Source organism: Hermetia illucens, chromosome 1 (genome assembly GCF_905115235.1).
Source record: "Hermetia illucens chromosome 1, iHerIll2.2.curated.20191125, whole genome shotgun sequence".
Classification (NCBI taxonomy): domain Eukaryota; kingdom Metazoa; phylum Arthropoda; class Insecta; order Diptera; family Stratiomyidae; genus Hermetia; species Hermetia illucens.
In genome coordinates, this window is record NC_051849.1 from 218,543,427 (window position 1) to 218,559,131 (window position 15,705).

Genomic DNA, 15,705 nt, shown 5'->3' on the forward strand with positions numbered 1-15,705 from the left:
CTAAATGACGTCGAAAAGGGATGCCGGGAGTTTTTAGCCTTTAAACACATTGAATGGTACCGCAGTGGGATTGAACAACTTCCAGGCTCAAAAAGACAAGTATCACACAATTCACAGTAAAACACACTTTTTTTTTAACTTATCTAGAAAATATATTTCATTAAACGAAATATTGTCTCATGATATTCGGCAGGTTTTATAATAAAATATCTTCTATTTCATTACATTAGTGGCGTTTTATTTTATGTACTTTCCAAGTCAGAAAACAGGAGCAAATCTACTCAGCAATTACAATAGAAGAATTAATCATATAAAAAGGAATCGAAGGTAAAATCAGGTGTGAATGCACACGAATTCTTAAACCGTAAAAGTAGTGATTTTATAACTAAAGTCTAAACATAAATCCTAGAACTATCATTCAGCCCCAAGTTCCATACGGAGAGCGTTTATCGTCCCTCAACTGAAAAATTGAAAAGAATAAAATTATTAGCATCGGATCAAAGTCGCTCCAATCGCGGTGAACTTACTGTAGGACGACAAATCAATCTCATCTGGAAGTTCTGTAATGTTTACGTCGAATCGATCCTGAACCTCATTCAGAATCTTGGCGTCTGTTTCATCCGAGACGAAGGTGATTGCCAGACCTTTGGTACCGAATCGTCCCGCGCGTGCCACTCGATGCAAGTATGTGTCAGAATCCTCGGGCATGTCGTAGTTAAACACAATGTTGACTCGTTCGATATCCATACCACGTCCGAAAAGATTTGTCGCCACCAGAATACGCTGTAAATCGTGAATATGAGTATTTAGTGGGTTTCAAAGCCTAGGAACTTCCGTGAGGAAATTATGCAATAAATTCGAGACTAAATTTGAGCAAATCGTATCGCGGTCAATGTGGGCTGCTTACCTTTTGGAAATCCTTGAATTGCTGATAGCGGGATAGACGTTCCTCCTGGCTCATGCCCCGGTGGATGCCAATCGCTGGGAAGTTCTGTTCGGTTAACAATTGAGCGAGGGCCATGCAGCGTTGAACTGATTTCACGAAGATTACCACCTGCAATTGAACACATCCGGATGCATTAGACGAATGACTACATTGCAATCTATTCCCGTGAATATCGACTACCACGAAAATTTCGTTGCCTCTATGCACATCCTACGTAACGAATAGTCTTTACCTGGTTGAATTCCAGCACATCAAGCAATTCAAACAATTTCTTATTCTTTTCGTTTTCCTTCAACTTGACGTAGTGTTGCTGGAGACCATGCAATGTCAACTTTGCCTCGTCGTCAACATAAACTTCCATAGGCTGTTGAGGGAATAGATATGAAGGTTTTATTCAACTGCTGAAAATATTCTAAGAACATTAGCGATTTCAAGGTTTGGTAGATTAATTTCACTGAATAGACTGTTCTGCAACTGCCGGTTTCACTATCTCCGCTTTATAACATAGACAACTGTTGTTATGGGGGGGCCCTTGTAGTATCTCGACGACTCTAAGTCGCACCCTGGGTTAACCCTTCTCTTCCACTTCTTCTTAAAAACTACGATTTACTTTTATATACATACGGATCGGCGTCCAGTCCATACTGCCATCTCAGTTGTTGCAAACACAAACGCATCACCAATCCCCGACCAATACAGACAGTTTCAACGATGAGTGGTGTGAATGGGACCAAAGACAATCTAACGTCCAAGAATCATCGTCATCGCCATTTCAACAACTTCCAACTGTGGAAACTGGAGATTGAAGGCATAGAAAACAGCTTAATCTCTGCCTGTCGTCCCCGCGATCCATATTTATCGACACAACAGGCAGCCAAGATGAATGACTTGCTCTACATATGCAGGTTGATTCGACTTGAATGACGGCCAACGAATTATTCGATATGCACGGAAAATCAACCCCCATAGCGTATTATCCCCGCGATTTTATTAAAAAATGGTATTATACGTTTCGATGTCCTTCTGGAGAACTTTGCGAACGGTTTATAGTTTTGATATTTTAGTGGTTTATATGAATGACGATAGCGAAAGTGACGACCCCATAACAAACGTTTAAATGAAGTTTTAAGTTGGATACGGCGCCCGGATAATGGTTGCGAAATTAGTGGCAGAAGTGACAGCGGATTTTTGTATTTAACGAGTAGAGTAGGATTAATTAAGTCGTTGTTGATAATTACATCTTGCATAAATTTCTTGCAGACCGGGCGAATCTCTTTGCTTAGTGTGGCCGAGAACATCATGACTTGTTTTCCGTGTGGTGTGTTACGGAAAATTTCCTGGACATCGCGGCGCATATCTGGAAAGCAGAAGAGGATATTTTCATGAACTAACAATTCTACCAAAGAAATGTCGGTTTAAGGACTTTCGTTTTGTAATCAGCAATGATAATTCTACATAATTGATTGAATCATTCTGTTGTCCCTATCAACAGCTTCATCATATTGAAATTCTATTCACAACAATGGTGCATGCTCAAAAAAACCCACTTACCTAATTGCTCCAACATTTTGTCGCACTCGTCAAGAATAAAATGTTTCAAGTGTTTGAGATTCAGCTTTTTGTTACGTATCAAGGCCAAAATACGTCCTGGAGTTCCGACCACAATATGCGGAGTCATCGACTTCAATGTTTCTTCATCTTTTTGAATAGGTAACCCCCCAAAGAACACCCCAACCTGTAAGTGCACAAAAGAAAACTCGGTAAGAATCACACCTCGATCCCGATCAGGAGCCATTTATTACGTACCTTTATCGATGGCATATATTTCGAAAAGCGTTCGTATTCTTTGCTTATTTGAAACGCAAGCTCCCGAGTGTGACACATGACGAGAACATAGACATGATTTTCGGTTGGCTCCAACTGTTGTAGTGTCGCCAAAACGAAAACGGCTGTCTTACCCATACCGGACTTTGCTTGACATAGAATATCCATGCCGAGCACAGCTTGTGGAATGCATTCGTGCTGGACTGTAAATAGACAAAACGGAGAAGTTTGTTATAAAACGCACATTTTCATTGGTTTGAATAGTTCGAAATGGGAAATAATCAGTTTGAAATAAAGATAGATCGCTCATCATATTCGGCTGTCCCTATCTGTAATTTTCATCATTGTAAATGTCTGAATTTGGTTGAAATTTTGATGGAATGTCATGGGGTATACATCGTACTCATTATGTTGTTCGGCCGCTGCGGCATCTGTCGTTTCCTTAACAAATAATTTGTATTTGGAGATTTCACACTCTTACACCTCTCCCAGGGGAGGGTGCCGCCCCCACGTACTTGAAGAGAGCGATCATATCCGACTTGAAATTCAAGGTGCGCCTGATTTTTTGTACTAAATTATAGATTCTGACCAAGGATCATAGGAACTCGTCCTTATTCAAAAAGTAGGAACATTCCTGCAGGAAATCTCTAATGAGATTCTGACTCTATTTGAAAATCAATGTACTCCTGACTTCCGGACACCAAAACAAATCAGATCGAATCTCAAGAGTTGAAGTATCAAATGGGGAATAAATACTTTCTCATTATATAAATCTTCTGACCCAGACGATATGATACCAGCTATGCTGCAGAAGCGCCATGCTCGATGTATGAACGAACGTCTCAAATCTAAAATTTACCGCAATGTCTTCCGTCCTGTTGCTCTCTATGGTTCTGAGTGTTGGCCGACTATAAAAGACAATGAACGGAGTCTTGCGATAATGGAGACGAAGATGTTGCGTTGGACTTGTGGCGTGACACGGTTTGATCACATCATCCGAAATGAGGATATCCGCGATCGTTATGGGGTTGCACCGATCGTGGAAAAATTGCGAGAGAGGCGTCTTCGATGGTATGATCACGCAATTCGTGCTAACAAGAATTCACTTGCCAAGATTGGTCTGAACATCGAAGTCAATGGTAAACGACTAAAAGGCAGGCCGAAACAGCGGTGACTTGATACGTTGGATGGGGATTTAAAAGCCTTGAGATTGCACCCAGGTCAGGCATTCGATAGTTAAATGGCGAAATCGATCATGACGAGCCGACCCCGCTTGTGGACGGGACAAAGGCTGAAGAAAAAGAAGATACTACAGAAGCGCCAGGCAAGAATTTTTTCGTGGCTGGTGGAAATTTGTTACACTTAGGCAAGTATCACTCACCTGGAGACTGCTACAGATATTTTTTTATACGGGAGACTGATAGACGTGACCATAAGTTGAATCTTATTTTCTTTGTGTTAAAAGCGTACTTACACAAGGACGATTCAGGATTTTGCGCAGTTGCCAAAGTTCTGGCCAACAAAGGTAACGCAAGCAACTTTCAAAATGGGGGGTCTGGCTCAATCATAGACCTGACCTTTGTGAAGGGTGCCCATGATGAAAACAACAAAACCAAAGCCGAGGACACCAGACTGGTCCACAAAAGCATTGGTTGAGCATACCACCATAGAAGCGCCTCTGAACCAACTCTCTCAGGTGAAATGGCGAACTGAGGATCTCCTTTTTTCCCTCCAAAATACTAATTTGAAGAAACTTCAACGCTAGAGCTCTTGAACGGACTTGGCTCAACCAGGCTCCCGCTGAACGCAGACATTAGCGACAGCTGTCAGATCGGAATTCACTGTCCCAAACATCGGCAGGCCCCCCTAAATATTGGTACCATTCCGACATGAAGCCCTGATAGTGAGAAAAACTATTCCCACCGTGGCAAACATCTGCCAGATAGAACCTCAAAAAGTAGATCTAAAACAGTCAAACGTGAATAGAACAGCCATCACTAAATATTTAGTGGACTCAGCGATAAACCTTACAATGGCAGCTGAAACTTCGTCACGAGAAGTCACTTAATGAACCAGTGGACAACTTAAACCGTTTCTTTATGAAGAGATTGCTCCACACTTTAGCTTAGCTTTTACAATGTCCTTTCGCACATTGTAAGATGTGATGACCCTTAACTTAGCAGAATGCAAAGACGAAACTTTTTCAAATTAAATAGGTAGAAAGCACATTACTAGCAGGAGGCAGCGACTTTAAGAGGCACGCATGAAGTCTCAGGGATAAGTTGGTCTGTCAAAAACTAGAAACTAGACACTACGATGGAGAAAATAGTATAGACACGTCCAACTTCGCCAATAATGACAATCAGCGAAATATCCGCCCGTCCTTGATTCTTCCATAAAGGAGGCGAAAACACAGGGATTCGAACATTGGCCAATATAAGCCGAACTTCAGTTTCGATATGTTTACATTTTTCGCTGTTTTTAAAATGTTGCGAACTCATGCTGGTAACCAACTTGAAATCGTTGTCCGGCCACTGTTCTCTCAGTATATAAGACACAGCGGAGATCTGGTTAAGGAGCTCACCAAACCAACACTGATTTAAGAGCGATTGATGTGGTTGAAGTAGTCCAATCAGCTGAGGTACACAGCCGCTACTACCACTGTATGTAAAGAACGCCTTCAATTCTACGAAGTGGACCAACATGCTGGATATTTTGGAAAACGTTTTCCACGTTTATGATTTCATCCTTGGCTTATTGAAGGATTAATAAAGGAGCCGCGTTCGCTATGAAAACCCCGAAAGGCAACTGAGGAAGATTATCATATCGGGAACGGCTCAAATATCTAACAATCTATTATATTCCTCTGTTTGAGCCTTTACCCAGCTCGGTAGTGACCTCGATTCAACTAGATTGAGTTCGCTACTTTTCTTGCTCATAACCTTGGTAAGATAGAAGGCCAGAAGCTCTCAAATCAACATCTACTTTTGAGATGATCTTTTGGTCGTTTTCTATTGATTTCGATGCTCAGATTAGTCTTAACAAATTTGTTTTTCGCCAGCAAAGAGCGTCTGACCATACTAAAGGAAGCACTTCTCTAGTAATTTTGTCAAGGTGGGCACAACACTTTATCGACCGTTGATGGACTAATTCCACCCTACAGCCACGTCTCATAACTGCGAGGTGATGTTCTTTTCCTTTGATAGTGTACCAACACTCAGACCCACAGAAGGCGACACAGGGTAAGAGACTATAGTAGATTTTGAATTTGAAACATTCGCTGATGCTTCAATGCCAGAAAATGCCAGTTCATCCAAGTTGGAGCGATGTGTGAAGCGATTTCATAGTCCAGGTTCAACCATTGGCTAGCAATAATGATCGGAGATAATTAAATCGCCCAGTTATCGACATGCGACAGACAAAAATAGTTTGTTTCATTAGGGTCGGTTCAATATGTGCCTTAACGAAGACTACATCCACATTGAACATCAGTTAATTATAATATTTTCGTCCCATGTAGGATGCCACACGGTGAAAAAACAGCAAACCCCCCCAGCCGAGAAGGACATCAAACTGGCCCACAAAAGCATTGGTTGAGCAAACCTTCATAGTAGCGTCCCTGAACCAACTCACTAAGTCAGGCGACCTCACTGAAAGAGCTCTTCATGTGACGCTATGCATCGCCAAGGCATGCGACACGTCAATACAAAGAAGATGCACATTCCCCAGCAGAAGACCTGACTTTTAGTGGAACGGCAAACTGACCAGCCTTTGACTAGCTTGCTATTCATCCAGACGAATGAGCCCCATGAGCAGGAGAGGGAAAAGCGAAGCTAGAGTCTAGCCTCTTTTATAAAACTGATCAGGACTACCCAGAGGGACCTATCATCTGCCGTGGGGAGGTCAAGTAGGGAGTTGTAATGGTTAATCCACACAAGATTCGATCTATGCCTAGAGAACTTATTACATTGAAACATAATGTGATCATTCGTCTCGTCCACACCACAACTATCACAGATCGACGAAGGAGCCACGACGGTCTTCACGGGAAGGGCTTTACAAAAGGAAAAATTAGAGACTATCCTGTTTAGGGTCTCGACGTCACCCATGTTGAAGAGTATGTCCTAAAACCAGGGCTGACGGAGATGTTAAGCAAGATACGAGAGAAAAGACGTCAGAAAAGGCATGAGGGGGAATCGGGGTGTCGGCCGACACCATCCTCCACTTTGTTGTAAAAATTTTCGCTATGTTCAAGAACCCACACTTCTTCCAGACGCGCTTTTCTCATTTCATTGTAGGCCCAGGCAGCCAGATAAGTGACTGGGGTTTTGCTAATGAAGGGTTTAATGGCTTGAAGGGAATCAGTGGTAATTAAAATTTGCTTTAGTTCGGTCATCCCTGACAGTTTCGATTGCTTGGACAATGACTAGTAGCTCAGCCGAGACAATAGAGGTTGCGGCTGTCCTGAGCATAGTGCAGAATTATTGTACCTTTGAGAAGGTGCTGAATGGGATGGGCGTCACGTCTGCCCATGTGTTCTCTAGGATTGAGTGAAATTTGTCCCTGGTGAGAGCATAAAAGGAGGGATTGTACACTTTGGTATTGAGAATCTTTCTGGCTGCTAGTAAGGTCTTTCCATCAGAGGGGAGAAGTTCACCTGCTATGACAAAGGCATGTTTTGAAGAGGGCCTCATGAGGCCAAGACAGCACCTCAGGGAGGCAGAAATGAGAGATTCAATTTTCTTTTCAAGGTATTTGGGAGCGAATACTGAGGAGGCATAGACAAGGATTGGTCTGAAAATCCCTATATAAAGAACTTCTCTTGGGTGGAGTCCCCAGCTCCCGTGGCAAATTTTACGACCCTTGTCGTCTTCTTGGCCTTGTCCGAAATGTATGCAATGTTCACCATTACTGTGAGAGAGGCAGTGATGATTTCTCCCAGGAATTGACTTTTTATGCTTAAAATGGACGTTATTAATATTGAACATGAATGCATCGAGCCGGGAGCAATCAAAAGCAATCTTGCATGACTGCTCTAGGTTGACAGGAAGTTACACTGATTTGTGAAGAGATCCACGTGTAGTCGAAGGGTGTTTTCTGCGTCTTCCCGGGAGTCTTCTGCAGCATTTCATGTGAAGTGAGAGCGTATAAACGTTGAAGATTACTGGACTAAGGACAAATCCTTGGAGAATGCCATTGCTTCAGGACATGATGGCCCTGCATGATATTCCATATCAATAGGATATTAGGGGGAAGATTCATGTCAGCCATGATTCCTATGTCCTGGATTTAACCAAAAATCATATAACGCTTCCAGAAGAACTTCTCGTGCCAATTAGTTCAGCCACTGGACATAGGTGTAGATAATCCCATCCGTGCCTGGCGCAGAGCGCTTTTTCTTTCTGCCAAGAACCTTCTTGAACCATTGCTGAGAAAAAGTGTTGAAGGGGATTGCTTGAGCTAAAGGGAAGGATACGGGGCATTGTCATAGCGTCTTTTATAAGATTCAGAAACTGAAGGCACTTGGTGTCATCCCAAGCATTGAAATCTTCCTTTGAATTCTGAATCTGATTCCAGAAATCTTTAAGCGATTTGCAGTCTGGGATTTTCACCAACATGTTATGCCAGGATTTCCTCTTGGCTTCTCTTACCACTCGGAACAAATTATTTCTTGCTTCGATAAAGGTTTTGAAGTTTTCCCGATTCGTTCCTGGGCTAGACAACAAGCCCGGAAAAGAAATTACGGGTCTGCAGACCACGTGTCTCTGAACTGACCCTCCGACTCTGTGTGGGGTTGGGTCTTGGTAGCTTGTGGTTTGATCAGATAGATCCGTCCCTGATGGATCTACGTTCTTTTTCGTCAAGTTTACTTTTCGATTCCACGTTGATGAAATCTGCGAAGAGATTCACTCCAACCTCGTCCATCTGCATATTCTGTGAAGTCCTCCTCGGGGGGTTGCCACCAGCAGGGACGCTTTCTGCATCTCCCATGTTGCCGGATCGAAGGAGAGCCGCCTCATAGACTCTCCTGGCTGAAAACTGCAAGCGTTGCCGCAGAGTACAATTTGAAAAAAGGGAAGAATAGGGAAAATACAAAGCGATAAAGGGTCCCGTACCCAGGATCGACAGCAGACAGAGAGCACAAAACAAAAATTCATAAAGCCTTACAGGCAGAACTTTAAAACTTCATAAAAAATCCCGTCAGCCTTAGGACCTACACAGTGGAATTCTCGCCAAAAACAGCTCAACTTTTCATGAGTTTCACCATATAGCAATTTTTCTTCAATATTCGAACTTTTTGTTTGTAATTAGGAACCATATCACGAAAGTTGTAAACAAACTTTCACCATGCACTGTGTGGTGATTCATAGAATTACGCCACGTTGCAAACCATCGGAGTAAGCATCAATCATGCAAAGAAGAAAGACTTCTATTCCCAATCAGAGCGATTATTCTCTATCTTATCAATTCCTTAAAGTTTTCCATAGATCGGCGCGACAATTTCCCAAACGCACACCGCGCGCACACGCCGACTAGGTTATGACAAAATGCCGGCAGCGCCCACATGACACTCGATTTCCACCAAAATTTCAATCACAAAAACTTTCCCTGTACTCGCTCCACTTACCTTCTGAAGGATGCTCAAAGCCGCAATCAACAATAGCTCGCAGAATTTCAGGTTTCAATAAGAAATCCCGAAAACCGGAACTGTGAATCGACACATATGTGCCTTTTACGTCCTTCTTGGGCGCTTCCGGCGCCTCGGTCACTTGCTGCTCGGTTTGCTCTTCATCTTCGTAATCCAAAAGATCATCATTATCCGCCATTGTATATTTGATTTTATTCTCTGCAGATTGGAAAAACATGAATTCAGTAAGTTAGGCGGCAAACTCCGGCATCCATGGCTTGGCTTTCGAATCAACGCCGCCAATTCGGACGCCATACTTTCACGAGAATGTGTGAACAGAAAACGCACAAAAATCACTCGAAACGCGTCAAAATCACGTGAAAACCTTGTTAATTGGAATGCGACACGATCACTTGAATAAACGGAGTGGTTTTTACGCTATTTTTTTACAAAAAATAAGAGAACTCTACTCACATAAACTGGTTAAATTGTCAGAGCGATGTGTTCAGCACCTCAAATACGTCTGGAGGGAAGTCGCCCGTGAGCCAACGAGCGGCAAACGGGAATTTTCCATTGGAATCATACTGGAATGCACAATCCTTATAGGATATCAGTCATTGATTCCATATGAATTGGATGATTGTTTGGCCGTTATTACTTTCTGGATTTATTTCTTACTAAGAGTAGGAGATTTTTGAATAATCACGTTGAGGTGTGCTGCTCCGTTGCTTTAAGATTGTTTCCCGCAAAGAAAGGGTGATGATAATGAAACTGAAGCACGTAACGTTCTTTTCGTGTTTATCCTTTAAGATAAACACGAAAAGAACGTTACGAAAAGAGACTGTGGTTGCACTAGACTTTACAATCGTATATGGGTTGGGGGAACTGGTGGACCTCGACGCAAAACCGGGTTATTTGTAGTTCCTCATTAAGACAGGCCTAGACCAGATACCGGTTGTTGCGCCGTTGATGATGATGAAATTGGTTTGGGGGCTAGGTGCGGGAAAATGGCTGCAAAATGGAGGAACCAAAGGAATGAACGAGAGACATAAATCAACACATACATTTGATTTTTAAAATAAAAAATATTTCTTATATAAAAACATACACACTAAAGACTACCTACATTCGGACAAGGGAAATGAAAAAAGATTTGAATTTATTCGGCCGTTATTCTTGTGACCTTTCAGATAACTAATACCGAAAAAGATCGTCAATCGACTCGAAGAAAGACTCTTTCATTTTGTTTCAACGTCCAACCCTGCATCCTTGTACTAATTATCACACTGGGTAAGAATACCTTTTTAAATATTCATTTGGAATCAATTTTGGGGAAATGGGACAGCATCCCTGGAACAAAGAAAGATTATAATTTGCATAAATATGATGGTCATAGAGTTCACAGAGTACAGCAGTCTCAAGGAAGGGAGATGGGACGGGAGGAAGGGAATTGTTAGTTCAGGGAATCCCTTGCCATCCGGTCCCTCCACCGGTCCAGTTCAATATTTTCGCAATAAGAAGACTTTGAACATAATGCGCAACACGAATCTAGCTACTAGCGCTCCTTAGCATCTCTCTGACAATGTTATCTGGAGAGAGCTGCCCTGTCTCTGCATAAAGCTGCTGACGAAAGCCGTCCTATCTTTCATAAGAGACAAAGGTGTATTTAATGGAGTCGCCACTCCATTGCAGAACACGTAACCAGGGGATCGCGCCTTCCTAATGGCGTGCAGATAAGACTGATAACCTCCATTCTCACTTAAAAGTTGGGTAAGGAAGTAATCAATCTCACTGTGTATTCGGTTAAGCCACGGATCAAAATTACCTCTTGGCCCATTTTACCAAAAGAGTTTCCACTCGGTAATTGTGTATTGACGTTTTTCACGGGCAACTACCTCTCTTAAGTTTTCGGTGGTAGACAATCTTACGCTCTTTATCAAGGAGGGCAACGAAAATCACTCTCACGATCACCACCACAGAGAGTGCGATAAGCAGACGCCACTCGCGTAGCCTCTGCAGTTGAGCTAGGCGCTTACGATGTACATCCTTGTTAAGGGCATCAACCCATACCTCCGCCCCACAGAGCAGAACGGACAACTTTGCTCTCATAAGAGGACGTCTCCTAGCAGATACTGGGCCCTCAAAATTCGCCTTTAGACGACTGAGGGAAGAGACTCCGGCTGCAGCTTTGTCCGCTGCTGATTTGATTTGCTCAAAGAAGCTCATTTTCGAGTCGAGCGCTAAACACAGGTATTTAACCGCTGGTTTTGACTCGCCGGTCGATATGGGACGCATTAATATCCCAAGTCTGCTTTACGCCTGTTTAACAGTGCCTTTGGCGTCGTTTGCATAACCGACCAGGCGCGAATCTTCGGGCATATCGCGCCTCAGCAGACTATCGTAGCATTCTAGAGGTTTGGCCCCAGGCTGGATCCTTGTGCTACTCTCGATGTGATTTCCATCCTCCTGTAGCTCTCTAGCGTCTCATAGAGCAGGGACCAGTTTTTCAGATAATTCCTCAATATCCGCAAGAGATAGCTTGGAGCGTGGAATGAGTTTTCTAATGTGTCTAGCATATCTGTTCATCTTACAGAATTGAGGGCATTTCTGACATCAGGTGTTCTGAAGAGCACTATCTGTCGAGATCAGCGGTTGTGTGCCTCGGCCCATAAACTGCACCTACGACCTCCATAGCGACCTCCAAAACGGGCTGATAGAATTGGAGGAACTACTGGAATGCATCTTCTTCTACACGCGAACGTGGATTGCAGCGGAAGACGAAAACAGCCGCGCTTCCGGCTAAGAACACTAGTAGCGCCAAATGGACCGCAGATAGCCCATTGCATAGCGGAAAGAGGGCGACGTGCTTGAAGGAGGCTTTACCAGTTTCCGGGGTCCAAAAAAACAAGGCGAAGTAGGATAAAAGGAAGCAACTGACTACGCCACCGAGGAAGCGAAGAAGGACTAGACCGTCGGCTCTAGTCATTAAGCCGACGGAAGGCAAGACATTTGCGGAAGTTCTTACTGAAATCCGCCACAGGATGAAATCCGAAGATAACGGAGCAGCGGTGGCTTCCATACGGAAAAAGAAGGTTGGCGGAGTCCTCGTCGAACTGGCCCCGAAAACGACTAGCGAGAGTACGTTCTGTGAAGCGGTCAAGAGGTTACTGGGGGATAAGGCTCTTGTTCCTAGCCTCGACCCTGTGTGCTCTCTAGAAATCCAAGATCTTGAATGCCTCACAGAAAGTGTCGAAATCCTCAATCAATATGCGAGGAAACCCCTCAGCAGCGGGAAAATCAAAATTGGATGGGTACTATGCAGCGTACGAATGCGGATAGTCCCCATCAAGTGTTATAGGTGTCTGGACTATGGACACACGTCCGCATTTTGTAAGGGACCGGACAGGAGGACAGCATGCCGGAGAAGCGGTCAGGTAGGCAAACAAGCGATGACCTGTAATGAAAGCGAAAGTTGCGTTCTCTGCAAGCGCGTATGGTAAGAGAGTCGCATACACGAGTACAAGGGCTCACCAGTTGGTAGCGCAGTTCGCAGCGGAGGTAAAGGCTGATCTAGTGCTAATCAGAGAACAATACCGAATTCGTATTTTTGCTCAAGGCCGAGGGAATGGCTTTGCCTGGATTTGTTGTTTAAGTAACGTTTTCTAACGCCGAATGAGACGCTGCCGGACTTTCGGCACCGGCTTGATGACGTCATTTCGGGCACGGAGGGGCAAATCCTGGTTGGCGGTGACTTTAATGCTAGGGCCCTTGAATGGGCAGCCTCAGTCAGACTCCAAAGGGAAACGGATTCGATGACGAAATGAGGATATCCGCGATCGTTATGGGGTTGCACCGATCGTGGAAAAGTTGCGAGAGAGGCGTCGTCGATGGTATGGTCACGCAATTCATGCAAACGAGAATTCACTTGCCAAGATTGGTCTGAATATCGAAGTCGATGGTAAACGACCAAAAGGCAGACCTAAGCAACGGTGGCTTGATACGCTGGATGGGGATTTGAAAGCCTCGAGATTGTTCCCAGATCAGGCATTCGATAGAGCCAAATGGCGAAGCCGATCACGACGAGCCGACCCCGCTTGTGAACGGGACAAAGGCTGAAGAAAAAGAAGAAGAAGGAAGGGAAGGGGAGTTTGTGTAAAAAATTCGGCCCGCTCGACAAAATATCGCACCCAAGAGCAAGCACACCCTTCCTTTTCCTCCCCTACTTATTCGACTGGCTTCTATGTAAGAGACCCATTGAAACTCTTGGGCAAAAACCAATAGAATAATTCCTGCATTTAGATTTTGGAAGGATACTAGAAAGGTATCCTTAATCTTTGTAGTTTGAATGGTGATTCAACTGTTGTGTTTGATTTTTAAGGTTTTGTGTGAAATGAAATCTTATTAAGATCGATTCAATGTCTGCCTGTCAGTTTCTCCGTCTGTCTGTCTGACAAATGGTCATACCCAATTTACTCCGAAACGTCTCAACCTATTATCCCGAAATTTGATGAGAACATGTGGTCTATGAATCCGTTTACATACATATATCAAGTGGCGTCACTTTCTATTGAGTTTGAGGAGGGGCTTTCATACTTGCGGAAGAGGAGTGCAATATTTTTTTCACAGAATATGGCCGTATGGAATATCACAAACATTCATGATTGTAGCCGGGATTCGAATGCCCCAACCATCTCGGCCATCGCCAGTTGAACTCCAAAACGGACACTTCCTCTTTTGGCTTGCGCCGGTGTCCTCTTTGCTACTTTGACTGAAAAATGATCTGAAGGGTGCTAATTTGGTCGGCACGGGAGGTTCCAAAGAGTAAGCTAGCCGACTAAGCTTTCGCGGTGTTGTCTGATACGGAGGAGCTTCGCTTGAATGCATTGATGGCAAAGACAATTTTACTTCTGTTTCGAGAATCACGTCCAAAACATTCGCGCCCGGTAAGATATCACACTCGCTCCCCGAGGTGTTGAGACTGAATCGGTTAAGATGTTACGGTCGTATCATCCTCGTGAATGGTAATTCGCCAGCTAAAGTAAGCCATAATGTCGAAGCCAATGGAAAATGATCTAAAGATTGCTTCAAGCAATGATGACTTGGCGTGTTACACAATGATCTAAAAATTTCTTGACTTACAGGATGGTCGCTGTAATATATGGTGTAGTAGCTCTTCTCCAGAAAACCATTCATTGCGAGGTTCCTTTTGTGGCTTCGTAACAAGTTGTTTTCCATGTAAGGTTGTCATCATCATCATCAACGGCGCAACAACCGGTATCCGGTCTAGGCCTGCCTTAATAAGGAACTCCAGACATCCCGGTTTTGCGCCGAGGTCCACCAATTCGATATCCCTAAAAGCTGTCTGGCGTCCTGACCTACGCCATCGCTCCATATCAAGCACGCGCACTCAAGCACCGCGAATTTATCACGACTTACGATATCGTCGCCTCCTCGGCGGCCATGTCTTTCCACGACTTGCACGCTAGGCCGGCTCCACAAGTTCACACTATCAGCGCCTTCTCATCTCCATAGACACCTCGTGACTTTTCGGGGGACAAATACAGGAAAATTATCGCAATAATTGAGTTAGTAGGCATGGCATTGAGGTTAAGAAATGCAGCTTAAACACTGCAGTGGACTTTGAACCACCACTCCAGAAAGCTGGACTTCACCAACGGCTATGAGCGACATCAATGTTACCCGATGGACTTCTGTCGCTCCAACTGGCAGCGAAACTCCAGATCAACCGAGACAAATGTCGAATCGGTCAGTATGAGGTGGTATTTGCTGGCTACCACATCAGCAAGAACACCCACCATAGCCCAAAATCGAGGCATTCACGGATTTTCTACTCGCAGCCAAGACGTTTTTTAGCGTTATTAATTATTATGCTCGCTGCGTCCGGAACGTTGCTGAGCTCCAGGATCCGCTAACTGAGCCACTCCAGGGTTATACGAGCAAAAACTCCAAAACCTGAACAATCGAGATTGACTTTACGTTTGAGCGTTGTAAGCAGATCATCGTCTCTGCTGCTGTCATCCACCCAAAGGATAGTTTTGCGCACCGACGCTTTCAACAGGGCTATCGATGCGGCCTTAGTCCAACAAGACGTAGACGGTACATTAGGCTTCTTCTCCAGCAAACTGTCGGGGGCTGAACAGCAGTATTTCACTTACGACCGCGATTTCTTCGCCATTTTCGCTGCCACCAATATTTTTCAACGGATCCTGGAGGGTTGTCAGTTTGTAATATACACCGATTATCGTCCGTTCACTTTTATGCTGGCGCAACTATTCGACAAGGCCTC

General features: G+C 44.0%; 1 protein-coding gene across 1 annotated transcript; it reads right to left on the bottom strand.

Annotated features, from left to right (window-relative positions):
* Positions 1-216: 216 nt before the first annotated feature.
* On the bottom strand, positions 217-10,029 carry LOC119657346 (ATP-dependent RNA helicase WM6). The gene is made up of 9 exons (XM_038064223.1): positions 9,873-10,029; positions 9,399-9,617; positions 2,753-2,973; positions 2,498-2,681; positions 2,185-2,303; positions 1,179-1,310; positions 908-1,054; positions 528-783; positions 217-460 (listed from the first exon to the last, which is right to left on the bottom strand). The coding sequence occupies exons 2-9, from the start codon at positions 9,595-9,597 to the stop codon at positions 447-449; spliced, it is 1,272 nt and encodes a 423-aa protein (XP_037920151.1). The 5' UTR covers positions 9,598-9,617; positions 9,873-10,029; the 3' UTR covers positions 217-446.
* Positions 10,030-15,705: the final 5,676 nt, after the last annotated feature.

Excerpts from the sequence above, each read along its gene's own strand:
- LOC119657346 (XM_038064223.1), bottom strand. The coding sequence starts at position 9,597 with ATGGCGGATAATGATGATCTTTTGGATTACGAAGATGAAGAGCAAACC. Across the intron at positions 2,974-9,398 it reads CTTTGAGCATCCTTCAGAAG|TCCAGCACGAATGCATTCCA; the intron begins GTAAGTGGAGCG and ends GTCTATTTACAG. Across the intron at positions 2,304-2,497 it reads CAAAATGTTGGAGCAATTAG|ATATGCGCCGCGATGTCCAG; the intron begins GTAAGTGGGTTT and ends TCTGCTTTCCAG.